The sequence below is a fragment of the Amblyomma americanum genome, chromosome 1 (genome assembly GCF_052857255.1).
Source record: "Amblyomma americanum isolate KBUSLIRL-KWMA chromosome 1, ASM5285725v1, whole genome shotgun sequence".
Classification (NCBI taxonomy): domain Eukaryota; kingdom Metazoa; phylum Arthropoda; class Arachnida; order Ixodida; family Ixodidae; genus Amblyomma; species Amblyomma americanum.
Window position 1 is genome coordinate 127516453 of NC_135497.1, and position 27991 is coordinate 127544443.

The window sequence follows — 27991 nt, forward strand, 5'->3', positions numbered from 1 at the left end:
GCCAAGATATTCTTTTAGCTTCCTGGAGTGACAGATTAACAAATCCGACTGGCTGCCACTACGATGTTGCAACACTGTCCGAGCCAAACCAAAGTAAAAGCAGTGCAGACACCCTATAGGAGTAAATGATGCTTTTAAAACACTAATCACAGGTCGAACATTGACTGCAACACTACCTGTTGCGACATATGGCACGTGCGCATGGGTCACCTGAGGCAGTGCCCCGAAGACCTATGCTAACATCGCTGTGAATGTGAGGGTGAACAGTGGCTACACAGATCTAGAATTCCTTGCCTGCGATGCACAGCGAAAGCGAAAGAATTTTGGAGCAATTGTTTGGCGGGTACCGAGTGTTAATCTGCACTAGAATACATGGCACCCTTTACTCTTTCAAAAGGTTCTCACCCTCTCCTGCCGTTCTCTGTCCTTCTCGAGATTGTAGGCTTCATGCTGAGGTGCTCCATGAAGTATAATGACCATTCACTGAAGAACTGTTCCTCCCAACCAGTGTGCCTGCTGATATACGTCTTGATCTCTTCTTCAAGCTGGAACAAAAACAAAAAAACTCAAGAAACCCAAGACACTAATAACAGCTCTGAATGCAACAGCCGAGAAACAAGCTCAACAACTGATCAAGCATGTGCGATCTTCCACAAGCGGCGACTTCGAAGATGCACGACCTCGGGCAAGAATTTTTCGATGGAAGTGGGCTGGTTCGTATGGGGACTATACTTTGTTTCATATATAAGGTGCAACACTGAAAGGTACGGAAGTAGTGCAAGTGAAAAGAAAAGAGAGGCTCGCTACTACGCACTTCTTTTCTGCTCGAGTGGTCTAAGAAACGAGAAAGCGACAGTGTCATCAGCAACAACAGTGCATTTACTCAAGCTCATGACAAACGATAACTGGTACAAAGATATATCGCTAGTAACGAACAAATTCTTCAGATTTATCACTTCTTCCATTGACGCTATGCAAAAATAAATCATACATAACGATAAAATTATTGGCGCAATAAAGCCTACAGCTATAGGATTCTGGGCATCCGGTAGGTGTTTACCAATAGAATGTCTGAAAGTCTAATGAAAAGAACAAAGTATTTTGAAGCGAATGCCATGAAAACTCTGCAAAATCCATGAGGGGCTTTGCGTACAGCCTTGGGAACACAGCGCGATCGTCGTTGCAATTGCTGGAAGGAGGAGGGAAGAGCTTGCTTGGCTGCCACCACACAACGCTTTTTCACACTAACGTAGCTTTTGTCATTTGTGCATTTGTGAACCCTGCAAAAATTGGAGCGACTTCTTCCGCCAAACTGACTATATAATTGGTGAGCAGCTCAGGGGGTCCACTGATAAAAGCATTTCCGCAGCTGCTTGAAAAAATGCACCAAATCTCTCCACTCACGTCCATTGATAACAGCATATACTTGCAACCAATCAGCTAAATGAAGCATGCAATTTCCCATTACATGACAAATCAAGCAAAGAGGAGAAAGAGTGGCCAAATTGTGACAATATAGCATACCATATGAGAAATGCTACAATCGAGCTGTTGAAGTGAAACTATTTGAGATGCATGAAGCACATTAGTCTATGAGTGGACAAATTAATGAAGTCACACCTTTTAAGGCAGAGACTAAAATTTACACGAAACACAGCACGCATTCCATATTTAGCAGTGTACTGTCCACTCCAGCATGTTTTGTCTTTGTTGCAACAGATATTCTTAACAATGAGTATGAACGCACGTGGCCCCCTTTCACAAACTATGCCTTGAAGTTCGGGCCTGCCTTGTCCCTTCAATTTGATATAGTGGAAGTCTTTTTCTAGTGCAGTTTTAACCAACCATACAGTCCTTTATTTTGTTTGCCAACATAAATTTGGTAAAACCTAAACTGAGGTATAAAAGAGGAGGAGGAGGTGGTCCACAAGCAAAACTCACGCAAGGAAGCTCCGTCTCAAGCCTCTTTCTCTCCCTCATTGCAAGAAGAAGGCGGCCACCACGGTTTGTTCAGGTGGGATGGGTCAGCGGCGCGCTTATCAAACTCAAGGAACCGAGCCCGGAGAGCTTCCCGAAGCTCCACTTTCATCAAAATGAGCTTGTTTTTGGCGTGGAACTCCTTGAGCCTTCTCAGCTCTTCCTCCAGCTCTTCAAGCTTTGGTCTGAAAAGTCTGAAAAGGCAGGAGGCAGCATATATGAGAAGTGACATGCATGCAAGAGTAGCAAATCAAATCAAATGTCAAATAAGAATTTATTGAGTACATGAGGGATGAACACATTATTGCCAGTACACAGGCGAGAGTCCCAGAATCAGGACACTAATTTGGTTTAGTATTAATTTAACGAGGGTCCCGCTAAAAATAAACAAGCAGCAACACAGCAGCAACAAGAATTTGGATTGGTTTCATTTATGGGCTAAGGTCCCAAAGAGACTAAGGCTATGAGGGACACTGTAGAGGAGAGTTCCTGGTAATTGTGACCCCATGGGGTTGTATAACGTACACGGACATCGCACAGTACATTGGCCTCTAGCATTTCACCTCGATCGAAATGAAACTGTTGTGGCCAGGATCAAACCCGTACCTTCCGAGTCAGCAGCAGAGCACCATGACCACTGAACCACCGCTCTGGCTTACACTAAACTACCGTACTTACATGACTGTAAGTTGAGCAATTTTTAAAAATTTGAAAATCTGAAGTGGCTTAAGTGAAGTGGTTGACTTAAAATCAAAACCAAAGCATTGCACCATAAATAAAGGCAAGACAAACGAGCTGCGTGGCTCCATCGCATCGCTGTTGGTGCTGGCCTTGAGCAGCTACTATGTAAACGCAAAGAACCGGCCTCCCCACCCTGCCCGAAGCGGCCGATGGTGGCTGTCGATAAGTAGAAAACCAGCACCAGCCCGATAACGCATTCACGTTCTACTCTTAATACGTATCGTCCAAGTTTTTTTTTTGTTTACTTGCAACCGCGCGCTCAACGCTCAAGGGAGTGTCGATAGTTGATGGAAGGGCCGCTGTTCCAATCAAGGCGGCATTACCACTCGGAACCGCAGTGGCTCCGGAGAGTGGGGTAGCCGACGGAAGAGCTGACGCCACTTGCGCGTAGTTTCTCTTTGATTGCGACGCATTTGACTGCTGCCAGCCGCGTTTCACAAGAATTTAATGTAGTGCTTCGTCATTCATGCTCTGGGTCCGGTAAGTGTCCGCGCTCGTTCACGGCTACATTCAAGATGGCTGTCATTCCATCTGCCGAAGAAACGAACTGTGCGCCGGGCAGCATGTTCGACATTCAGAACGGGTGATACAGGTGTGGCAGCTGCAGCGAGGCAAAATTTTCAGCAGTTCCACGTGATGTGATGCGGCTGTTTGCTAATTGCGGTATTTTGCTCCACGATGATGTTACAACGATGTGCTGTGGGACCACAGCAGCGATCACGACAGCAGCGCTAGCTAGGAGATGGCGCAAGTGTGAACGAGTAGTCCAGTGGCTAATATATTTTCGTTTTGGAATGTGCCCGCACACAGCAGCCGATAGTGGCTGCCAAGACATGGAGACTGCACACATGGAGTTCTTCAACTGGTATATCACGTTAAGAAGTACACCAAGCTAGCTAATCAATACACTGCAAAAGTATGTAACGAGGAAACTGCTATGTAAACGCCCTGCAGCAACGCCCTCGTTCTTCGCGTCCTCCCATATCTCTTCAGTAGAGTTAGTTCTTGGGCTAGTTGGTATTGTTGATTGAAGTTCATAGTTCTTCAGCGCAACGGCACGTTTTTAGCCAAGGAAAAGAAGACAGAAAAGAAGAAGCACGAACAAGGACGAACACAGCGCTGACTTACAACTGTTTATTCAGAGTCAGACACACAGCTTAAATACTCTCAGACCAGCGCAGGCGCACATCGTAAAAGAACCAAAAAAGGTAAAATAGGAAAACAATCTCTTCATATCTTTATCGCAGAAACTTTGACAGGAACGCCTTTTCTGTATTATATAGAATCACTGAGGTATCGCTGACACACTCTGACCCAGCTTTTTTAATACAGTATGCCTCTATCGTTTCACGGGTTGTTTTTAATTTGCTTCTGCTTAGAATCCTCACTGCCGAAAACATCGGTGTGCAATCTTTGCAAGTTGCGCAGTGCTCAACAAGGTTAGCACCTTCCCTATTCCTTAAATCTCTTTCGTGCTCCCTGAGACGGTCGTTGACGCAGCGCCCCGTTTGCCCTATGTAGGACTTGCCACACATCAAGGGAATTTCGTACACAACGCCTGTGGCGCATTCCGCAAGCGGTTCCCGTGCCTCTTTTTACACCCAGGTTTCTTGTCATCACCTGTGATGCGTCGGGCCAACTGGCCTAGCTTCCGAGGGGCTGAAAAGACTAATGGCACATTGTGCCGGTTTGCCACCTTTTTGAGGCCTTTGGATAGTTTGTGCACGTAGGGCATCACTTCAGGTTTTACTTTAGCCTGCGGGGGTGTTATTGCCTCCTTCCGAGTTCCGGGCTTCAACTTCTTCAATAACGCTTCTGCAACAGCGACAACTACCGAGTCAGGGAAGCCGGCGGCCTCAAGCCTAGCCAATTGGTTCTCAAAACTATCTTGCATATCATGCACACAGGATTTTAGGAGTGCAGACCCTAAGCAGAGTTTTGCGATCCCTCTCTTCACAATCTCTGAATGCGATGAACTATAAGGCAAAAGTTCTTTTTGTGCTCTGGGCAAGTAAGACCAGCACACGTGCTTATTCATAAACCTTAATCTCACATCCAAGAACTGCAGGCTGCTTTCAACCGGGAGCTCATACATGAAAGTGAGCCCCCTTCCATGCTTTTTGAAGTCATGCAGTACACTCATAAGTGTATCCTCATTGGGAATGGCACAATGCTTGTCTAAAACAATTAAAAAGTCATCCACATAACGAAACACTTTTCGAACACAGTCAATCTTAGATTGCCTAAAATGATAGTTCAAATGGCGATCAATGCATGCTAAAAAAATATCACACAAAACTGGGGCGACGCATGACCCAATGCATATCCCCTTCTTTTGCAGATAAAACTCCTTGTCAAAGGCGATAAACGTACTACACAAATAAAATTCTAAAAGCGCTAAAAAGTTATCTACAGTCATCCCCGATACATTTTGAAATTGAACTGTTCCGTTATCGTCAATACATTCCTTGACAGCAGCAAACAGTTCTTGATGCGGAACAGAATAGAAAAGGTCGTCAACATCAACCGAAAAGGCATATCTTACATCTTGGTTCTCCTTTAGGAAATTAATTACATCCATAGAACTCCTCGCCAAAAATGAATCATTTATCTTGAGGCCATTCAACACTTTTTGAAGGAATCTGCTGACATTATTTTGCCATGTTCCCCTTTCACTTACAATTGTACGAAGCGGGGCATCAGGTTTATGGGTCTTCATACTAAAAAACACCTGTAACCCGTCACTTTCACTACTTGTGATGGCTTTAGCAAGCAGTAATAGCTCTAAACGCTTGCAAAATTCCGCAAATTTGCCTTTAATCTGGGTGTCACATTTTTTCACTGCTACGAAATTTTTATTCACTGCTTGCAAAGCTTTTTCATTAAACATGGCTCTGGGCATGGCAACAAAACCTGTGATTTTATCCGCCTGTAAAAGACAAAGCTCATTATCTGTTAAAAAATTCACGATACGAGCCAAAGATTGTTTAGCCTTGTCTTGTCTCTTAAGTTTTACGTTCTTTGACAGACAGTCTATGCCATCGAAAAGGCAACGTCCCTGATTTTCATGAGCTGCCTTCTCGGCTATGCGACGGTTCAGGCCCACAAGCTCATGAGGGGGTACACAAGGTTCCAGACCGAATTTCGGACCTTTGTCAAGCAAGTTCGAGATATTGGCTGGGGCAGAAGCCCCGCCCATCACTACAAGTCCTCCCTTACTGTGCTCTTGTTTCTTAGGCTTCCTCGCGCTAGCAACAATCCATTTCAAGTTCTTGTTCCACCAAACTTCTGTCAGTCTTGCAGCTTCACTTTTGAGGTGATGAAACCATCTTGAAGCAATCCATTCCGGGTAGCGCGCAAAACATGCAGCGCGCAAAACATGCAGCGCGCAAAACATGCAGCGCGCAGCCAGTCAGTGCATAACCTTACTTGACGCCACAGTTCAGACCTTAAGAGTTTGCAAATGCGTTTCACATGCCCCCACGACGGCGGAACAGCACCAAACAAGGCACTCACTTCTGCGGGCATCACTCTCCTCTTTAAGCAGAATGCCAGGAGCCTAGCACGGTACGCCGCTCTTGCAATGCCGGTCTGGAGCACATTCACATCCTGAAGACCAGGAACACAGAGGAAAGGCGAGGCCGATGTACAAGAAATGTACTTCAGTAGAGTTAGTTCTTGGGCTAGTTGGTATTGTTGATTGAAGTTCATAGTTCTTCAGCGCAATGGCACGTTTTTAGCCAAGGAAAAGAAGACAGAAGACAGAAAAGAAGAAGGACGAACAAGGACGAACACAGCGCTGACTTACAACTGTTTATTCAGAGTCACACACACAGCGATTTAAGGAACAGGGAAGGTGCTAACCTTGTTGAGCACTGCGCAACTTGCAAAGATTGCACACCGATGTTTTCGGCAGTGAGGATTCTAAGCAGAAGCAAATTAAAAACAACCCGTGAAACGATAGAGGCATACTATATTAAAAAAGCTGGGTCAGAGTGTGTCAGCGATGCCTCAGTCATTCTGTATAATACAGAAAAGGCGTTCCTGTCAAAGTTTCTGCGATAAAAATATGATGAGATTGTTTTCCTATTTTTCCTTTTTTGGTTCTTTTACGGTGTGCGCCTGCACTGGTCTGAAAGTATTTACGCTCTGTGTGTGACTCTGAATAAACAGTTGTAAGTCAGCGCTGTGTTCGTCCTTGTTCGTCCTTCTTCTTTTCTGTCTTCTGTGTTCTTTCCTTGGCTAAAAACGTGCCATTGCGCTGAAGAACTATGAACTTCAATCAACAATACCAACTAGCCCAAGAACTAACTCTACTGAAGTACATTTCTTGTACATTGGGCTCGCCTTTCCTCTGTGTTCCTGGTCTTCAGGATGTGAACGTGCTCCAGACCGGCATTGCAAGAGCGGCGTACCGTGCTAGGCTCCTGGCATTCTGCTTAAAGAGGAGAGTGATGCCCGCAGAAGTGAGTGCCTTGTTTGGTGCTGTTCCGCCGTCGTGGGGGCATGTGAAACGCATTTGCAAACTCTTAAGGTCTGAACTGTGGCGTCAAGTAAGGTTATGCACTGACTGGCTGCGCGCTGCATGTTTTGCGCGCTGCATGTTTTGCGCGCTGCATGTTTTGCGCGCTACCCGGAATGGATTGCTTCAAGATGGTTTCATCACCTCAAAAGTGAAGCTGCAAGACTGACAGAAGTTTGGTGGAACAAGAACTTGAAATGGATTGTTGCTAGCGCGAGGAAGCCTAAGAAACAAGAGCACAGTAAGGGAGGACTTGTAGTGATGGGCGGGGCTTCTGCCCCAGCCAATATCTCGAACTTGCTTGACAAAGGTCCGAAATTCGGTCTGGAACCTTGTGTACCCCCTCATGAGCTTGTGGGCCTGAACCGTCGCATAGCCGAGAAGGCAGCTCATGAAAATCAGGGACGTTGCCTTTTAGATGGCATAGACTGTCTGTCAAAGAACGTAAAACTTAAGAGACAAGACAAGGCTAAACAATCTTTGGCTCGTATCGTGAATTTTTTAACGGATAATGAGCTTTGTCTTTTACAGGCGGATAAAATCACAGGTTTTGTTGCCATGCCCAGAGCCATGTTTAATGAAAAAGCTTTGCAAGCAGTGAATAAAAATTTCGTAGCAGTGAAAAATGTGACACCCAGATTAAAGGCAAATTTGCGGAATTTTGCAAGCGTTTAGAGCTATTACCGCTTGCTAAAGCCATCACAAGTAGTGAAAGTGACGGGTTACAGGTGTTTTTTAGTATGAAGACCCATAAACCTGATGCCCCGCTTTGTACAATTGTAAGTGAAAGGGGAACATGGCAAAATAATGTCAGCAAATTCCTTCAAAAAGTGTTGAATGGCCTCAAGATAAATGATCCATTTTTGGCGAGGAGTTCTATGGATGTAATTAATTTCCTAAAGGAGAACCAAGATGTAAGATATGCCTTTTCGGTTGATGTTGACGACCTTTTCTATTCTGTTCTGCATCAAGAACTGTTTGCTGCTGTCAAGGAATGTATTGACGATAACGGAACCGTTCAATTTCAAAATGTATCGGGGATGACGTTAGATAACTTTTTAGCGCTTTTAGAATTTTATTTGTGTAGTACGTTTATCGCCTTTGACAAGGAGTTTTATCTGCAAAAGAAGGGGATATGCATTGGGTCATGCGTCGCCCCAGTTTTATGTGATATTTTTTTAGCATGCATTGATCGCCATTTGAACTATCATTTTAAGCAATCTAAGATTGACTGTGTTCGAAAAGTGTTTCGTTATGTGGATGACTTTTTAATTGTTTTAGACAAGCATTGTGCCATTCCCAATGAGGATACACTTATGAGTGTACTGCATGACTTCAAAAAGCATGGAAGGGGGCTCACTTTCACGTATGAGCTCCCGGTTGAAAACAGCCTGCAGTTCTTGGATGTGAGATTAAGGTTTATGAATAAGCACGTGTGCTGGTCTTACTTGCCCAGAGCACAAAAGAACTTTTGCCTTATAGTTCATCCCATTCAAAGATTGTGAAGAGAGGGATTGCAAAACTCTGCTTAGGGTCTGCACTCCTAAAATCCTGTGTGCATGATATGCAAGATAGTTTTGAGAACCAATTGGCTAGGCTTGAGGCCGCCGGCTTCCCTGACTCGCTAGTTGTCGCTGTTGCAGAAGCGTTATTGAAGAAGTTGAAGCCCGGAACTCGGAAGGAGGCAATAACACCCCCGCAGGCTAAAGTAAAACCTGAAGTGATGCCCTACGTGCACAAACATCCCATGGCCTCAAAAAGGTGGCAAACCGGCACAATGTGCCGTTAGTCTTTTCAGCCCCTCGGAAGCTAGGCCAGATGGCCTGACGCATCACAGGTGATGACAAGAAACCTGGGTGTGAAAAGAGGCACGGGAACCGCTTTGCGGAATGCGCCACAGGCGTTGTGTACGAAATTCCCTTGACGTGTGGCAAGTCCTACATAGGGCAAACGGGGCGCTGCGTCAACGACCGTCTCAGGGAGCACGAGAGATTTAAGGAATAGGGAAGGTGCTAACCTTGTTGAGCACTGCGCAACTTGCAAAGATTGCACACCGATGTTTTCGGCAATGAGGATTCTAAGCAGAAGCAAATTAAAAACAACCCGTGAAACGATAGAGGCATACTATATTAAAAAAGCTGGGTCAGAGTGTGTCAGCGATACCTCAGTGATTCTATATAATACAGAAAAGGCGTTCCTGTCAAAGTTTCTGCGATAAAGATATGATGAGATTGTTTTCCTATTTTTCCTTTTTTGGTTCTTTTACTGTGTGCGCCTGCGCTGGTCTGAGAGTATTTAAGCTGTGTGTCTGACTGAATAAACAGTTGTAAGTCAGCGCTGTGTTCGTCCTTTTTCGTCCTTCTTCTTTTCTGTCTTCTGTCTTCTTTTCCTTGGCTAAAAACGTGCCGTTGCGCTGAAGAACTATGAACTTTAATCCCATATCTCTGTATTCTCGTCACTTACCAGGGAACTGCAGCTAGCACCACCATCTCAGCAGCAACCAAAACTCAATCCTGACAAAACCTGATTTCATTTTTGTTCACATTTTGGCTGGTCCGCGACATCAGTGTCCCGCACAGCGCCCAAGCATGCCAGAAAGGTTAGGTGCTTACTTGAGGACAACTGGAGACCAACGCACGCGAGGCCTCTGGGGCTATGAACAAGTTGTCTATTCCAGTGGCAGGGGCACTTCCGATGAGTCTCTTCAACTGCGGCTGGCTGGAGACACCAAGCCTTTCCCAACCTTCCAGTAACGTCTGCACCAGACCATGGTTGAGAGCCAGAGCATCTACCAAAAGGAACCAGTTGACCAAGTTCACGACGTAGTCACTTTTGTGCCCAGTCACCACTGCGTGAGCATCGGCGAGGATCTTATGGGCAGCAGAGACGGACGGCGGGGAAGAGTCGAAGGCAACCCAGGCCGCGAAAACGGCACCAATAACGCGGTCTCCCGCAGAGGACGTTGCAACCAGGGGCAAAACTCCCGGATGTAGAATGTGGTCTTCTAGACCACAGAAGTGGTCCACGTCACCCAGTTCGTGCATCATCTTGAGGTCTGCAGTGGGTAAGAAAAAAAAATTATGGTCGATTAGCGTAGTTAAGAGAGATGTGAATTAGGTGCGCTAACCGTTCAGTTTTCACTTCCGTTCTCGTCTTCAGATAGAAGATATTACTTACCTACCTTACCTTGAACACTTCGCATACAATACACAAGTTTTATATTTCCACACTTCTGTACATATGCATCAACAGCTCCGAGCACTAAGTACACGACAGCAAAATGGCTACAGGCTCACTTCTGCCTTGATGGGAAGCCATAAAGCCATTCAAAAGATGCCATAAAACAATGCATTTATTTTAGTACTTCTTTTTCATGTACATAAAGCAGCAACCAGCACTGGGAAATCAAGCACAGGAATTTTAACATTCAGAGCTGCGATTAAGTTATATGTAAATGGCATGCAATGTCCCGCACGTACCAAAGCCTCAGTAAATGGGTGCACCTCTCTCAGTACTGGAATAGCTGCTATGTCATTTGCCTATATCCATGCCCCTGATACACATTAGTAGAGGTTTTTAGCCACAAGGTCGAGGCGCGCATGATCGGTGTAATTCGTACTGGCAGAAAGAATACAGTAGGGCTGAAAATGCAACAAATTTGTCATGCAGTTGCATTTTTGCATTACAGATGAACTGAAATTCAATTGCTTGAGACAGTTGCCATGCATGCGAGCTAGTGCAGTAATTATTCCATAAGCCATAGCAATTGAATATTCGACAAAATCAGTTGAGCTGACAAGAACATAACAGACAGTAAAACAGATTGTGCACCTTTGCCGAGGTTGTGAAGCATTGTTAAGTACAAATTTTTGGGAGGAGCTCAACTTGCCGCATGTGCCAATTATAGCGCAACTAAAACGCCGCCAACCTTGTTTGCAGGCAACGACAGCTCCGGTGCTAATCGCGTAGCAAGAAACCCTTACAGCTCCGATGCAGTGCACACGAAAGCTTTGTAGACTAGAAAATCATAAAATATTGCAAATTGTATGGTGTCACGTCTAGAGGCGATACATGGGCAATGAGGGACGCCGAAGTGAAGGGCTTCGGATTAGTTTAGACGGGTTCTATCGCACAGCACACGTACGGGCACCCCTTTCGCGCTCCGCCGCCATCGAAACGCGGCCGCTGCGTCGCGGATTGAGCCCGCGGGTCCTCCGACTCAGTAGCCGAGTGCTCTAACCACTAGACCACCGCGGCTGGTGTAGAAAAAGTACCTGAAGTCCTCCGAGCATTTGTATGATGCAAGTTCTTTGCCATCGCAGCCACTCAGTTGCTGGTAGTCCGTATATTCAGCGCCTGCTAGCGCGAAACCTCTCGGAAATATGTTCCCTAATATACATTACAGATCAATGCAGCGGCCGAGTTACAACGGGAGAACTTTTTAGCGAGTCAATGAAGCGTCCTAAACCTCTGCGCGAACAGACGACGCACGCCGAAACGTTCGCACTTGCAACCCTTATTCGCCATTACTTCAAATACGGAACGTCGAGCGCGGACACAATAATGCACGTACAGCATACTGACCTCTAAGCTGCAACCACAAGGCAGCGCTTCTTCGGCGTCGCATCAGCGTCTCGCCTACCGGCGTCTACGCTCAGGACCGGCTGGAGAGGGCAGCCGTACACATGCCTCCTGAAGGACATGCCTAAAGCGTCTCCTCGATTTCAATAGGCCCCGAGATCGCCACTAATTGCGCTGACTGGCCGCTAGGCGGCGCTAAAAGATGACCCCCCACTCGTAATTAATCTTTTAAAAGATATATATAGAGGTAACAGAGTGCTCATAAAATGGGAAAAAAATGTATCAGGGCCTGTAGAGATACAGCGGGGGCTTAGACAAGGATGTCCTCTGTCCCCTTTGTTGTTCATGTTGTACCTGCAAGGTTTGGAGGCCAAGCTAGAGGGGAGCGGACTAGGTTTCAACCTATCTTTTTTCAAGCAAGGGGAATTGATTAAACAGACATTACCGGGACTAATATATGCGGACGATATAGTGATAATTGCTGACAACAAGGAAGACCTGCAGAAGTTGTTAGACATATGCAGTACAGAGGGAGATAGATTAGGCTTCAAGTATAGTAAGGAAAAATCTGCAGTCATGACATTTAATGAAGAGGGCGGCGAGCATAGAATACAGGAGTTCGTGCTAAAGGTAGTGAATGAGTACAAGTATCTTGGGGTGTGGATAAATAACAGTGTTGAGTATCTGACAGAGCATGAAAAATATGTAATGAATAAAGCTAGTAGGAATGCAGCTGTCATGAAAAATAGGGCACTGTGGAATTACAATAGGTATGAGGTGGTAAGAGGGATCTGGAAAGGGGTGATGGTCCCTAGCCTGACCTTCGGGAATGCGGTCCTGTGTATGAGGCCAGATGTTCAAGCAAGGCTGGAAATTAGGCAACGGGGAGTAGGGAGGTTAGCTTTGGGAGCACATGGCAATACACCAAATCAGGGGGTACAGGGTGATATGGGATGGGCGTCTTTCGAGAGCAGAGAGGCTAGCAGTAAGATAGCATTTGAGGAACGATTGAGAAGGATGGAGGAAAAGCGGTGGGCTAGGAAAGTTTTCAGATACCTGTATATAAAGAATGTTGACACGAAATGGAGAAAGCGAACTAGAAAATTGACAAGCAAATATCTGGACAGCAGTAAGGGGGCAAATCAGCAATTATCGGTTAAGAAAAAGGTTAAAGGAACAGAGAGAGCTTTGTGGAAAACAGGGATGCTGACGAAATCGGCACTAGAAACATACCGGACCTTTAAACAGGAAATTGTCAAAGAAAATATCTATGATAATTGTAGGGGAAGTTCTTTGTTGTTTGAGGCCAGGACTGGAGTTTTGCGGACTAAGAAGTATAGAGTCAGGTACCAGGAGATAGACACTTTGTGCATTGCGTGCGGAGAGGAGGAGGAAACGGGTGACCACTTGATACTTTACTGTAAAGGGCTTCACCCTACAGTGGAAGGCAGCGGGGCTGACTTACCCAAGGCATTGGGGTTTAGGGATAGTGAAGGGAAAGTGGATTTTAAGAGGTTAGAAGTAACCAAGCGAAGGTTATCTGATTGGTGGCTAAAAGCAAGACAGGAGTAAAATTTCACAAGACATGGCTAGGTGGCTTGAGCCACCGCCCGATGTAAAGGGTTCAGCCGTATCCATCCATCCATCCATCCATCCAATTTCGGTTTCAATGGCTGGGAGACTGTGATACGCGGCTCCCGATCATGCGCTGTTTCATCCTTTTTTCGGGCTTTGAGCTACAACTTTTATTTTGTTAATGACAGAAAACTTGTTTTTGAATGTCTAAGAGTGCAGAAAATGCTTAAGAAGTCTGAGTTGACTTCCCCATAATACTGAGAGAGGATCCTCAGTTTCGATATCGAAATTTGAAAGCGTGCTCTACACGCCGTTCTATCATGCCGTTAGGACCTTTTGTCTGCTGCATAATCAGTAACTTTTTAACGATTTACAACGAAAGGAACATGTACGAAACATCCATATTGCAACAAGTGCTTCAAGTGGCTAGAAATGCAGCAAAATAAGTGTTTACACTACATGATGCATGGTTGTATATTGTACTGCTGCCAATGGCAAGAAATCAATGACTACTTCGGACAATCAAAAAGGGAAAATAATTCATGACATAGAATAAGGACAGGAGACAGTCTGAAATTATCTGAGCTCTCAACTGTAGCCAGGTGACCTGTGGGAAAGAGGACTGCATGTTTTGGTTTGGTTTATGGGAGTTTAACGACCCAAAGCGACTTAGGCTATGAAGGACGCCGTAGTGAAGGTCTCCGGAAATTTCGACCACCTGGGGTTCTTTAACGTACACTGACGTCGCACAATACACGGGCCTCTAGAATTACGCCTCCATCGATATTCGGCCGCCGCGGCCGGGATCGAACCCGCGTCTTTCGGGCCAGCAGCCGAGCGCCGCCACCACGGCGGCTGGATTACTGCATGGCGCTCAATGGATGGAAGCCGGAGACGTCGCGGTAACCTGCTTGGGCAGTCGTTGGTCCGCAGGGGGAACATCGCTCACATTTAATGTTCTTAGAACTTTGCGAAGCGCGTGTCTGTATATACTAGGACATGAAGATTTAGGTGTGAAAGGTTCAAGAAAAGTCGATTATGAGGAACCTTTTAAGAAGCTTTCTCGAAGTCTAAAAACAGTGAATCTACAGGTATGTTGAAGTCTAGGTGGGTGCTGATGTCGTTGATGAAAAGTGCAAGTTGTGTATCGCAAGATAAAATCTTGAGGAATTCATACTGACTGGAATGAAAAAAGTCGTTACAAATAAGAAAATTCATGATTTGGCTAAACATTATATGATCCATCAACTTAGAAAAAACGCGCTAATAATGAAAATTGGCCAGTAGTCAAGACATGATGATGACGATCATTTTTAGGAGTGTGCGCGCAGCTGTGCAAAAATTTCTTCAAGAAACGCAGCGCCTCCCATTCTAATTTCTTCTTCCCGCTCTCAGTCAGTACGACATTGAAATATTACAGGCATTGTATACTATTATGCACATTAAGCCATTGTCCCGTCTTCGATCTCCAAGTTAACAGGACCTCTGTCCTTCCGTCTTCTAATCTATCGGGCTACATCCTATTACCATTCCTTTTCCCGTCAAAACTTTCCTGTATCCAGCAATTAACCGCCTGTGTCTTGGCCACTCCCCCGTAGTGGGTATGTGCCAGCAATGTCTGAGGCCTTCCTTCCTTCCTCTTCGAATCCAGCGGCACCACTCCGGACGAAAGCGACTGTTCAAAAATGTACGACATGATGACACCGGTAATTCCTTTGGTGTTTTTCACTACTTTGGCATGGATGTCGTCAATTCCAGCCGATGAGGTTAGCTTCAGTGATTCGATTAATTTGCAAATGCCGCGAGGTTCAAAAGTGATGTCTGGCATGTCAGGATGTTGAAGGTTAGGAAAACAAGGGAGATTGCCTGCGGGTTCTTTGGAGAAAACTGAACAAAACGCAGAGTTTAGAGTGGTTGCAACTTCAGTATCAGGAATAGGAATGTCGTTTTGGTGAAGTATTGTTATAGATTTCTACGGGCATGGATTTATAAGCTTCCAGAATTGACGGGGGTTAGTACGCAGCATATCAGGAAGTGAGGTAGAAAAGAAGGATCGCTTGATTTTTGCAGCTAGAGACTGAAACGTTTTATCAGCGCTGCGGTACTTTTCCCATGGGCGTGAAGTGCTACTTTGTTTGGCGATGCGATAGAGTCGTTTCTTTTTATTGTTGAGCCGCTTTAACGTGTTTTTGAACCAGGGGAAAGACGGCCGTTCGGTTACGGTAATTGTGGGAATATGGGCTTTGATTAGTCGATTTTATTTGATTAATATGGCTTTGATTATCGCGAGTATCACTCGCGATACTCTTGAGCAAAATAAATGTTTGTCGCCTTTTTTGTTGCACCTTGTATTAACAGCGCGTAAATAATTTACCATCTGTCCTAGGTGTGCATTACTCTTTAGGTTAGATTCTGAGACGCCTTTGAGTCGAAATTGCCGTTTGAAAAGCTGTGAGGCGAGCTGGGTGGCAAAACCGGAAGTTGGATTGCTGTATCGTTCATAGAACGAAATTGCGCGAGGGTGCACTCCCACCCCCCTGAACCGTATGGGTACACGTGGCACAATATCGAGAGCCATCGCTCCCTGGTTCGTATGTCCCGTGTTTCAAGCCCACCTGGAAAGCAAATTATTTGGGCAGCACAGCAATGTGGGAGAGAGAGACAAAGCTGGGAGGTGTAACCCCATCTTGGCGGTCTTAGAACGTGTCTTAGAGTGAAGGGTAAGCTGGTTGTCAGAACTCGAATGTCTTATATGATGTGCAATATTTTAAAAAAATTGCCCCTTCTTCACGAGTAGGTGTCCATCCCACGATGTTGACCTGCTCCACGAGTACCGGAAAAAAAACAGTGAATTATATTTACCACTCCGCTACTCGACAATAGCTCACCGCTGTCTTCACAGCCACTTGGATCCATGGGGTCCTTGCGGCTATTAGTGGATGCCGCGCTTGCAGCGCAAGCCGCCGGCTGGGTGAAACGAATGGAATGCTGTCCCTGGTCGTTGATCTCCTGAAGCCATTTTGGTGGGAATGTTCCACTTCCTAGCAAGCAGTCCGGCTGAACGACCGCGGCTGCTTGGTCAGGCTGCAATAGTAAACGCGTACTTGAACTGAGTACTGCATACATAAGCGCTAAGGCTCAGTTTTTAAGTTAATTGCAGCTGCCGAAAGTTTTAATCGTCCATTACTCATCGCATTGGTCCTTGCTCGTAGGTACCGTGTAAAAGCCACAAAGATCGTTATCTGGACTCACCTCCTCCTCCTAGTGTCTAAATGAGGCAAAGTATCACATATGAGGGCAGTATTAACGGGAAAACTTTGTTCTCACTGATATAACACTTGTCGCGGCATTCAGTGCCTTTGGATTTGGGCGGCAGATCCCAAGGTTGCGAAATTGAATCCCAGCCATCGGGCTCGCATTTCGGTGGAGGCTAAAAGCAAATAGACCGTTTGCTGTGCGTTGTAAGCGCTCGTTAATGAACCCCAGGCAGACTAACCTAATCCGGACTCCTCTACACAGCGTCCCTCACATCCCACGTGTCGCTTCAGGAAGTTAAACCTCGCAATTTACAATAGCCTAAAACATTTTTATCTTCTAATGCAAACCAGTTGCAAGATAAAAGTACAGGTTCTCCTCTCAATATTGGATAATTTAACGCGAGAGCTACATACTAAAAACACTGCTTTTCTTATTGTTTTGGCCTGTAAGTCGTCAATGAATCCAGAACACGTAGCGGCGGCTACCGAAATGAAACGGTCCAAAAAAGCAGATGAGGGCGACGTGTGAAATTCTAGTATTATGCGCTTAGTCGACGTAAACTGCATACGATGCTTGAATGCCTGGCGCTTCTTTTTTTGTAGTAAATTTTTATGACACAAGCCATTTATTTCAGAGCTCTGATGAACGGAACTTTTCAAGGGCTTCACAACAACTGCTGTCATTTTTTCGCCATAGGACAAGTTGAGACGTGTGGCACCTTTTGTAACTTTTTGTAAGTTCTGTCGCTGATGAGAAAGATATACACATGGGTCGACGCGGTAAGGGGCATTTAGGTTCAGTTTAAGCACCGCCTAGCCGATGTCCTGATCATGTGGTTACGTGAAAGCGGTGGGAAAAGAAATGTGCGGTTTTGAGTTAGGAGCGGTGCAGATAGCCCTATCATTCGTTCAGACATACAGAGGCCGATATTCCAGATAAGGTTGGTCATACCGTTCGACACAGCACAAATACTAAGTGAACCGATGCACCGCACGCTGCATCCTGAACGCTCTCGCAAACATAGCAGTAATTGTGCATCAAAGCAGCCGACAGGCCGTGCTTGATCCATTACCTGACGGCACGAAGTGTGGAGGTTATGAAAAATATTAACTTTCATGCTTACATTTAAAATGCAGTCATTGGCTATTTCGTACGCGCTGCTTTCCATATATTCTGTTTCACAGTATCATCGTTGCAAGGCACAGCATTACACAAAATGCCAGAAAATTAGGTACCTACACTCGCATAACATTCCGTCCTAACAGTGCTTGTCCGGGTCGAATAATTTTCTTAGATGTCTCACAATGAATTCATGACGGGTTTGACGAGTTTTATACTGTACGCGTCCCAGCAGTCAGTCAGCGGGATAACGTCAGTGCGCGTGTGACATACTTGTGGCGTGACGTCATCTGTGCTGTGTAGGGAGCAGGGAAATAATCTTGCGTGCACATCCGGGAGCTGGACGTGACTGCACGGAGCTACGGACGAAAGCGACGTGGGAGCCTGTTTCTTCCGCACCTTGGCCGTCCTGGAGTTAGATTCCAGCCGATGCAAGTCGTCGCGGGCATAGTCCCCGCCCTGGATGCCGAGAACATTAAGCGGGCGAGGCACCAGCTTTCTTATGAGCTGCTCACAGGAAGCGGCTGCCCCCCGAAGGAAGTTCATGGCTCTACGTCATTGTAAACAGACAAGAGGATCCAAGAGAGATACACGTCCGATGCACAGTTCAATAACATCAAGCAAGGTTTGAACTGTAGTGCGCTGAGGCTAGCTGGCAAAAACTTTAAAATATGACTTAGTATAGCAGTCCAGACGCGTAAGCCATAAGTGAAGCTATTTTAAAATTATAATGAAATAGAGAAATATAAGGGGGGGGGGGGGGTAGGTGGCACTTCTTTTCTTCTGCTCTTTCTTTTTTTCCGTCCTTGTTTACGGTGCTGAACCATTCCTCGATGACGCACCTACTATGTCGGCAACCAAACCTTTTGCAGTTTAATAGAATGTGGGCTTATTTACCGAGACTAGACGAGACACGGAATATCTCCCGTGAAACTTATAAGGGTGGGTCGTGACAACGCTGAGTATTTATTATCTGTTTAGCGGTTACTAAAGATGGTGCGTTGTATTTTGAACACACCGCGGAGCTGCCTAGGCGGCACCGATGCTTGGTCAGGCAGAAGGTAGCTTCTATAGCGTCTCGATGGCGGCTGCAGGGTGCCCAAGAACCTTTCTACGAAATAACAGATGCGTTGTATGTAATGGTCGCCCGTTTGGACGAGTAAAATAGCTCTGCTAGCATACAGAAAAACGTTGACCTTCGACAGTTCTTAGCCACAAGAATTCAGCTCGACTGGTCGTATGCCTACCCACGTGCTCTCTCATTAGCTTGCTTCGTTATTTAGCTAGTTGCAGAATGCGCGTGCCACATTTACCACTTCAGCTGTCTAGTCGTGACAAATGTGGAAGCAGATTATGTCAAAAGAGGCTGTCGTTACTTGGAGTTGAATAAGGTAGCGCGTTGAATATCGCGCTCATATCGCTCGAGTCACAAACAGAACAGAGAGTATCGAGGTCTAAATGCAAGGCTACTGCTATACGGCAGCACTAATGCAGCAGTGAAACGTTCACTCACGCAAAGCATAATCGTTAAACTGCAGACGGTGCTACCTGCACACATCTTTATGAAACCACCACGTTTCCGTTACTTCTGATCGCAATTGAACACTTTACAACAATAACGGTGGGGCGTATATAGCCATCTTTTGGGGACGACAGCACACCACAACGACAAGAATTCACTTATATGATAAGAGCTCCTCATCTTCCACAGCTTATCGAGAGATGCCAGAAAGGTCCCCCCTTGGCGTAAGTGGAAAAAAATTGGCGGTGGTTTAGCTCTGGTTAAACCTGGAGTGACGCGATAACTACAGCTGGCCGAGTGGAACTTGGTCACGTGACCAACCACGTGACGAACCACGTGATCAGTCACGGCGCAGCGCCGCCGGCAGCTGCTCCGCACCACGTAACCAACCACGTGACAGCGTGGCGGCGCATCCACAAGGTGGCGGAACCGCCAAGCTATCGTAGCTATCGTTACAAAGCGCGTACGATCTTTATGCTGAGCCACCAAAATCAGAAAAGGCGTTTAGCCCGTCTACTCGAGGAAGAGCTCCAGCCGTTGAAAGGCGTCTTCGGTTTAGTGCGCCAGATAGAAAGAACTGAATCTCACGCGTAGCAGCGGCTCAAGCGAATTGACGCGCTTCTCTTGAGCATTAACTTCAAGTGATGAGAAAGCGCCGCTCTAGCATATCATTGCTGCCATTATTGTCGAACAAGATGCCAGTAGAAGTCAGATAGGTGCTACGCCCTGGCCATCGCCACATTGTTGAGAAAAAAACTCCCGGACCGCTGAGTGACCCTACCCGCGTAAGCACGTGACCGCCTACCAGTATGAGGTTTGAGGCTGTCCGACGAGACAATTCTTCGGAGCGCATCATCCGGTGTTAGGATGCGCTCAAGTGCTGCATGAAAGGATGCCCTAAACGGGTAATAGGGCTGTTAATGGGCAGTCCTTACCTTTTGGAGGTCGGTTTGTAGCTACCGTAGCTCACGGAACTCAGGCAGCTGGGCACGAGTGGAACGCACGAGGAACGTGCTGCCGGGCCCGTGGCGAAAGCGATCTTCGAGCCATCAGTGGAACGCCTGGCGGAGAAAAGAGAACCCCAGAAATAATTCTCAAAAGATGACGTTGCGTGTGCGCGTCTAACCACGAGCATAATGAGAATCGTAATTATCATCAACGCCCTATTCCTTTTAAACTTCCGTGCACACACTGGACTCGCATGCTTATGCGTCAGTGGAATATGAATGCGCACATTTAGGAGCAGTTTGGCGCGGCTTGTCAAACTGCAGAAGTTGAACAAAACCTGCACACGAGTGGCTACCATCAGTCGAGGTACTCCTGTATATAAATAAAGTTTAAAGCAGCATTGAAGCTAAACATACATCGATCACCGCGTTATATTCGCCGACGACCAATAAATAATTTTTAAAATGAAATTCTCGTCCCCGTTTCGGTTTGAGTTTCACCCACGGAACGATTGTTGTGACATGTAGTTGACCAAACCAGGTCCTGTAAGACTCGAGAAAAGTGCCAACGTAACTACCAATATGTTGTTTGTTCTCATTGCAGTCCTTGAAGCAAGCTGGTTTACGCGTTGTAGTCAATTAAAACTACGTATCCGAGTTTATGTTGTAGGCTTTTCGTGCCGCCCGTGACCTAAAAGTAAACTACACGTCAAGCCCTTGTTCGGTTAATGAAACGAAAGCCAAAATAGCATGAGAGGAGAAATTCAATTATAAATTATTTAGCGGCCGTCGGTGAATACTACGTGGTGATCCATGTATTCTAATGTCTAACGCATCATTTGAAAGACCAAAATACGCAAGTACCATTAGGTGCATATAGTCATCTAAAGAGAAGCAAGGGAAGTGAGCAAAAAAACATGTAGGAAAAATATCTTCCTTGTCTTAACAACATAAACAACATTGCATTTACCTACCGGTCACATTGCCTTGCAAAGTTAATTACACACGTAAGAAACGCAGAAAAAGGTTCTGCACACTGATGCGCTGTTGTTAGAAAATTAAGTTGCCCTAAGAATATTTCCTCGACTTCGAAGGAAAGATAAGATAAGAGAGATAACAAAGAGGCCGGTCGGAAAGATAATTATCTTTTCTGCTACTCTGCACTGGAGAAAAAGAAGAGGGAAAGAAAGAGGGTCGCAATGGGTGGCAATGTGACGTGAACACAGATGATAATATTTACACACACACTGGAGGCATCACAACCGCGAGTCGAGTCCCGTGTCGCTCAAAAAGCATGAAAACGCCCGCATTGCTTGGACTGCTATCCAAGTCTACAGCCAAGCGCCTAGCAGTAAGTCCTCCGAGAGTGGCTTCTGTCCAAACGCTTCAAGGAAACTACTAACGCTAGTATTTGGTGCGCTTGCACTGGAAACACCCCTAATATACGCTCCATTCACGGGTATGCCACAAGTGGAACAGTCCGGAAAGTCTGCGATGCCAATTAAATATAAGTACTCGACAAACGCGTAAGCTTGTCAAACTAAGGGTGACAAGGCAGGGGTCAGACACCGTGCATAACGATATTATTATATTGAAGTTCAGTTCTATAGGTACGGGAACAGAAATGAATTCTGCAGGAATGTTGAAATGAGGCAGCAAGAACATTGCCCGACGGCTGATGATATGATGGAAACCGTCGTGGTAATAGCTAAATGGCCGTTAAACGAGCGAATATTGGTGTCAGCGAATATAGGCGGGGCAGCATTCCAAACAAGAAGTCCTGCTCTGCAAATTCAGGCTACATTTACGTTCGAAGCAAGTCTATTCTGTGGTATATGGAACCTCATAAATAAATTATTAAGAAAGAAAGAAAAATATACCAAAACTCTTTTCCCGCCTGTCACCTTGAAAAGTTTTGGCGGGTCGCCAATACGCCTCACTGCCTTTTTCGCAGGCAGTTGACAGCGCAAAACTCAGATGACGCGCGTCTTTGTTCTCAAAAGGAAGAAGACAACAATATAAAGGAGACGAGGTCTATATATGAGCTTCTCATCCTCTACTTCTACGATGAGCTGCGTTGTCGGTCCCCGGGCTTGGCTCAAACCCTGGTGTAATCATCTCGGCGCTCCACACTTCCGCTTAAAGCAAGCAAGGGAAGAAGGCGGAGCGTCCCCACGCTGGTCCCTTTGTCTTGTTCGAGATGCCGGTCCTCTTTGCGGGACACTATATGGGCGGAAATGCGATGAAGTTTTTCGCGGAAGAGGGGACATATCTAGAATTGAAACAGCCCTCGATGAAGGCAGAGTACATCCCGCAGGACAGAGAGGGTTAGGTCGCCTCGATGTGCACTAACTTCTGAGTGCCAATGCTAAATGAAGCGCAGAGAGATGACAAAATAAGGTTTATTGATTAAACCTAAGTCGATGTCTTCCAAGCAACTTCTTTTGAAGAGGAGATAGTTACATAAAGTGTGTGAGCAACATGCTACCACCGCATATTCCTTGACGCTTTCAAATTGAGAGCGAAATACTCACGGACACGAAAGCTGCACGAACGTCGCGCATGGAATAAACATAACCAGGTCGCAAACAACATGGCACAAACGCGGCATGTTTTGTGTTTTGGTTAAAAGTAGCAAGAAGTAGCTTGTCTGCATAAGTGTTTTCTAACAGTTTCGTCAAGGCACACAAGGTTTCAACGGTATATAGTTTGACCGGTGCCAGCATCACCATGGCCACGCTTTTCCCAAAGATGAGATGCCGGAATTAGAAGCAGGCGAGAAAAGGCGTGCCCTTGCTGGTGGCGCCGATCAAGCTGTGTGCGTGTTTTGTACTTATAGTTTTTGCCTTGTATATGGGGCGTAGTGCCAAGGAGAGTTTCCTTTATCGCGGGGGATCAGAGTCAGATATAACATATAGTAAAGAACTTTCTCGATGGCTAGCGTGTGCGCTAGCTGGAGTGTTTTTCGTGTACTGCACCTTGTAGTTGTATCCTCCTGCAAAACCGTGCAGGAGGATACAACTTTAGGGAAATACTTTAGCTCGCGCAGCAGACGCTCAGCGCGGATTGCATCGGAAAAGAAATAGCCAGATGCGAACAAAACCCTGTTTGCCAGCCTGCTCATAAGGAATGATTTTAACTCTCGTACAGATATAGTACGTCGAGAAAACTCCGCTTTTGTTATGGTTCAATGAGCCCTGACCATCGTCTGAACGCGCTTCTTCAGCACTGCGCCGTCATTCTGACTTCTTGGCGCTTTTCACGTTTGATCGGTTTTTGTTTTTATAACAGCCTTCGCACATATTTGGGGTTATTTTTAAAGAGTGCGCGCTTGATAAGAAAATCAGTTAAATTTTGGTGACTTATGGGGCATTATTAGTACGCGTTTCTCGCGTCAGATGGCTAATGACCGGGCAAGGTAAACAAGGAGCATCTTTAAAATACCCACACGGAGCAACATTGCTTTCATGAATGCTTCCATAAGCTGGCTCAGCAGGATGAAGCAGGCAGTTATTTAATAGGAGTATCGAAGCTTCCGTAGGCCATAAAAGGTGGTTTATGGTGAACACGATCTCTCATGGTTACGTTACACTATTGGATCAGTGCAGTGGTCACGTTTGGCATGTAGACCTGCATGAAAAGGCGTCTAACTTTTCCGCGTACTAAGTTTCTAACTCCTTGCTGCATTTTTTCTTTTCTTTCTCCCATCACCTTTTTATGCCTCTTTTTTGTTTTGTTTTGTTTTTAGCAGAAAGGCTTATGTATTTAGAATGTCTCCGCAGGAATAACAAAGCCTGCTTTCTTGGTTGCATTATTGTTATGCGCCGCTTTATATATGCGTCATTCAGTACTTTCCGTTGACGCTGCTTTGACGACATGCTACTTCACTAAAGAAAGCATTGACATCATCTGATCGTAATGGATAATCATCGTGGTCAACCATCTGACCCGATATGTGACACAGTCGTGTCACCTACAGCAGCAGCATGTTGTCGCTTTTTTTATTTTGCCCTACTTTGTCCTCTGTCACGGCGCACGTCCGTAGCACCTGAGTGTCCGGAACCATAGATGCCCTTCTGTCAGAAGTCGTTCAAGAGCTTCTCGCACCTTGCGGATCTATTCCTTGTGCTACTACAGCATGCCAACCTCGTGGAAATGCCCTCACATAACGGTTCAACCGCACCCTTGGCAATATGCTGGCAATATATGTTGCCTCCGATCGTCCCAAATGAAACCAGTACGTTCACCCATATGTCGCCTATGCGTAAAATGCTGCCCATCTACCGTTTATTGGTTTTTCTCCATCCTTACCCTTATACTGCGTTAAACCACCCTGTACCCTCGACACCATTTTTGCCCTACCACTCTGAGCTTCTGAGTACTCTATCATAAGCCGCCCAGAAGGCTGATGCGTGCCGTCGGCTAGTCATACTTTTACCGCCGACACCGAATGCCACAGCAAAGACCAGCACTACGAAGACAAGCCTATACTCCGTCTCACAAGATGTTTGCAGCACTACGAAAGGTACAGCTCTCTCGTCCAATCAGGATGGCGCGCACTACATTAGTGTGTTCCTACGCGCCTGTGGCTTCTTTCTACCTCTATTTATAGTAGCACCGAGCCACAGGTGTTCCACCGCGCAGCGCCTTTCCTCAAAATCCAACTTTCAATTTTCAGTTTTCTCTCGCTTCTTTCCCTCCTTTATCTCTTCCTTTACGATGCGGTTCGGGTGTCCACCGAGATATTGTCTTTCTTTCCCTCCCTCCTTTATCCCTTCCTTTACTGCGCGGTTCGGGTGTCCACCGATATATGTGAGACAACCAGGGTACTGTTCTCATCAGTTCCTCTGTTGTCGCGTCGCAGTAAATTTCAGTAATCGTGTCATGTGCATATAAATTTATTTACTCCAGCGTGCCGAGGCAGCCGAGTGTCGATGGTGGCGAAATGCAAAACAAGCCCATGTGCTGCGCGAGAGGCAACGCACGTTAAACGGGTTCGATCATCTCATCGTCCTCATAACAACTGAATTCAGCACTGCTGGTTGTGTCGTCCTCCAGGTTGACAACAATGGCCGGTCCCTGGTCAACAGCATCGTCGATGATGTGGTCCAGTTTTCTCATCCCATCTTCCTCACTGATAATATGCTGCACGTAATTCTTCCATTTCTCAACAGTCACTTGCGTGATGCCTTGCCAAACCAGAGGCTCGACGTCTTGGAGCTTAAACGTCTTGTTTTGGCTGGCCACGAAACCCTTGACGTCGCTCCAGACAAGCTCTATCGGGTTCAGTTGGCAGTGGTACGGTGGCAGGCGCACAACGAGATGGCCAGCAGCTTTAGCAATGCAGTCGACACGGTATTGCTCCCCACCTGTGTTCACATTGCTGACAAGCTGCATGAGCTCGGCCTTCACCATGCCGCTGCTCCACGCGACACCTTTTCCGGACAGCCAAGCCTGTATGTCCTTTTTGAGGCTACTCATCCGCGGCACTTTATCCTGCTTCACAGAATGATATGGCGCGTTGTCCATCACTATAACGCTGCCGGGTGGTAGTATAGTGGGAGAAGTCTCCTGGAGAACCAGTTTTCGTAGTGTTCCCCGTTCATTTCCTCGTGGTAATCGCCCGAGTTTTTCTTCGCTCGGAAAACTTCCGCTGCGCCTTCGACAAAACCTTGCTCACTACCGCAATGCGTCACAATAAGCCTGCCACCTTTGCCACTGGGGTTTTGTAGACCAGTCGACAGTCCGGATCGATGCGCTTGGTGTGCAGATTGGATGGTGCAGTCAGTACACACTCGACTTCGCGTGTGGCCGGCGTTAACCCACGTTTCGTCGGTGAAGAAAATAGGCCTACCCTGGCGTCGCAGCTCCGCTATCCGGCGCAGGTACCGGCGGCGACACTGCACAATGTGCGTCGCTTCGATTAACATCGCATTCCGAGAGCGCTTCTTATATCGGAAGCCAAGTTTCTTCAACATCCTCTGCATTGTCGCTGCGGACACGGTCGGTAGCGTTTCGTCCTCTTCGAAATGCGCAACCACCTTCGCGATAGTTGGAATTTCCCCTCTCTGGAAAAAGGTGTGTACCACCCTTCGCAACACGCTCAGGTCAAAATCGTCCAGCTTCTTCGTCCGCTCGCGGCCTCTTCCGCCAGCACGCTTCTTCGGTGACAACACTCGGCCCGCGTTCAACGTCTCCGTTGTCCACTTGTAAAGCGTTCGCTCGCTCACCTGCGTGAGTTTTGCCGTCCTCTTGATGAGCGCATTTGTACTCCAACTGCCCCCGCACTCGACGCGAAGCGCTTCAAGAACATTTAAAGCCACCTGCTTCGCCTGCTTGGGGAAACAGCGCACTGTCGGTGTAGAGCGCACAGGAGACACAACAGACTCGTCCGACGCCATGTTGGAAAGTGGCGACGCATCACTACCTCGCAGCAGGCCTCCGCAGAGCTGTGTCCGTACGGGCTTTGTCTGGTAATTTCACCAGTGATTGAAACACTCCCTACCATTTAAATATACCTGTCCAAATCATGTTTTTAGTTGCAATGCTTATTGTTTTGATTAATAGTCATACACTCCTCAAATATTCGAGGGACTATTTTCTGCGTTTCTGCAGCCCTGATTGGACGAGAGAGCTCTACCTTCCGTAGTGCTGCAAACATCTTGTGAGACGAAGTATAGTAAGGGCCTTGTCCGCGTTCGTTATTCGTTCGTCCTGTCCCCTCTTGTGCCTTGTATCCTCGTGTAATGCACCAACTCGCCCAACAGTCGCTTCTTCTGGACTCCTTCTTCTAGCTTTGGATACCTACAAGCATAATATTTTCTACCAACTAGCAAGGCCGTTATCAAGGTATCCAGCGTACGACTCCCGTCAATTACATCACCCAGCCAATTACGCCTTTCTCGAAGAATCACCGTCTTGGTCGTGAAGTTGCCATGTGCGTCGTCTAAACGAGACTACTATCCTCTGGTAGCCTCGTCGCCGTGATTTGCCGGAAAGGCTACACTCTAAACACAAATACACCTATATGGGAGTAAAAAGGAAGTAAACTGTCCTCCAGCGCACACCCTTTCATAAAGAGGTGTGCGCTAGAGGACAGTTTTACTCCCTTTTTCTCCTTTTGTTTAGAGTGTAGTAGTTGTTGTTATTCTCATACAGGGGCACATGCCCACACAGGGGAGACGGCTAAGATTTGGGGAGAGCAGAGAGTTTTGGCGATGAATTTTTTCAATGCACGAAAATAAAAAGAATGCTGGGGAAGAGAGAAGTAAACAAACAGAAACACTGAAATAAAGCGGTAAGTGCATACGTACGCAGATGGACACCGTAGGATTTTTAGCCGAGCTTTCCGCCGGGGCCATTTTTGAGAAGGCGTCGAACACCAAGCGGCTGTGCCGCGCTTCTTCGTCACCGCTTCTCGCCCGTGAATGAGGTTCAAGCTGGCTCTCTTGGCAGTGGTTAGTGGCTCCTGGCCGAAAAAAATTCGAAAAGTTTAATTTTTCAAAAACGGCATATGAGTATTCAATATACTCTAAACTCCCTACCTACGAAGTTTCAAGGCATCATTCTACCTCCAAGTACTATAAAATGGATATATTTCAAGCCTACGAACAGCTAAAACGCGGAGTTCGGAGCAAAATGTGGACGAACTTTGCACCCGTCACGCACCTCAACGGCGCCCCCGATAGCCGCCATCTTGGTCCTGTTCGAAAGCTGGCGCTCTTGCGTACATATTGGTTTCGCTTTCCT

The 27991-nt window shown here is 46.4% G+C and overlaps 2 protein-coding genes across 2 annotated transcripts; both read right to left on the reverse strand.

Moving 5' to 3' along the window:
- Nucleotides 1–1998: 1998 nt before the first annotated feature.
- Nucleotides 1999–11955, reverse strand: LOC144135913 (uncharacterized). Its single transcript, XM_077668213.1, has 3 exons — nt 11825–11955; nt 9853–10295; nt 1999–2171 (listed from the first exon to the last, which is right to left on the reverse strand). The coding sequence occupies exons 1-3, from the start codon at nt 11865–11867 to the stop codon at nt 2151–2153; spliced, it is 507 nt and encodes a 168-aa protein (XP_077524339.1). The 5' UTR covers nt 11868–11955; the 3' UTR covers nt 1999–2150.
- Nucleotides 11956–16183: 4228 nt separating this feature from the next.
- Nucleotides 16184–27937, reverse strand: LOC144113634 (uncharacterized). The gene is made up of 6 exons (XM_077646819.1): nt 27911–27937; nt 27556–27710; nt 20231–20356; nt 18047–18323; nt 16285–16480; nt 16184–16215 (listed from the first exon to the last, which is right to left on the reverse strand). The coding sequence occupies exons 1-6, from the start codon at nt 27935–27937 to the stop codon at nt 16184–16186; spliced, it is 813 nt and encodes a 270-aa protein (XP_077502945.1).
- Between the last annotated feature and the right edge of the window lie 54 nt (nt 27938–27991).

What these genes read in the sequence shown, in the direction of transcription:
- LOC144135913 (XM_077668213.1), bottom strand. Translation starts at nt 11,867, where the DNA reads ATGCGACGCCGAAGAAGCGCTGCCTTGTGGTTGCAGCTTAGAG. An exon ending in CTTGTGGTTGCAGCTTAGAG is followed by an intron (nt 10,296 to 11,824) that starts GTCAGTATGCTG and finishes TACCCACTGCAG; the next exon opens with ACCTCAAGATGATGCACGAA. An exon ending in TGGTCTCCAGTTGTCCTCAA is followed by an intron (nt 2,172 to 9,852) that starts GTAAGCACCTAA and finishes CTGCCTTTTCAG; the next exon opens with ACTTTTCAGACCAAAGCTTG.
- LOC144113634 (XM_077646819.1), bottom strand. Translation starts at nt 27,937, where the DNA reads ATGGCGGCTATCGGGGGCGCCGTTGAG. An exon ending in CTATCGGGGGCGCCGTTGAG is followed by an intron (nt 27,711 to 27,910) that starts GTGCGTGACGGG and finishes TTTTTCGGCCAG; the next exon opens with GAGCCACTAACCACTGCCAA. An exon ending in ATCCTACGGTGTCCATCTGC is followed by an intron (nt 20,357 to 27,555) that starts GTACGTATGCAC and finishes TTTCTCCGCCAG; the next exon opens with GCGTTCCACTGATGGCTCGA.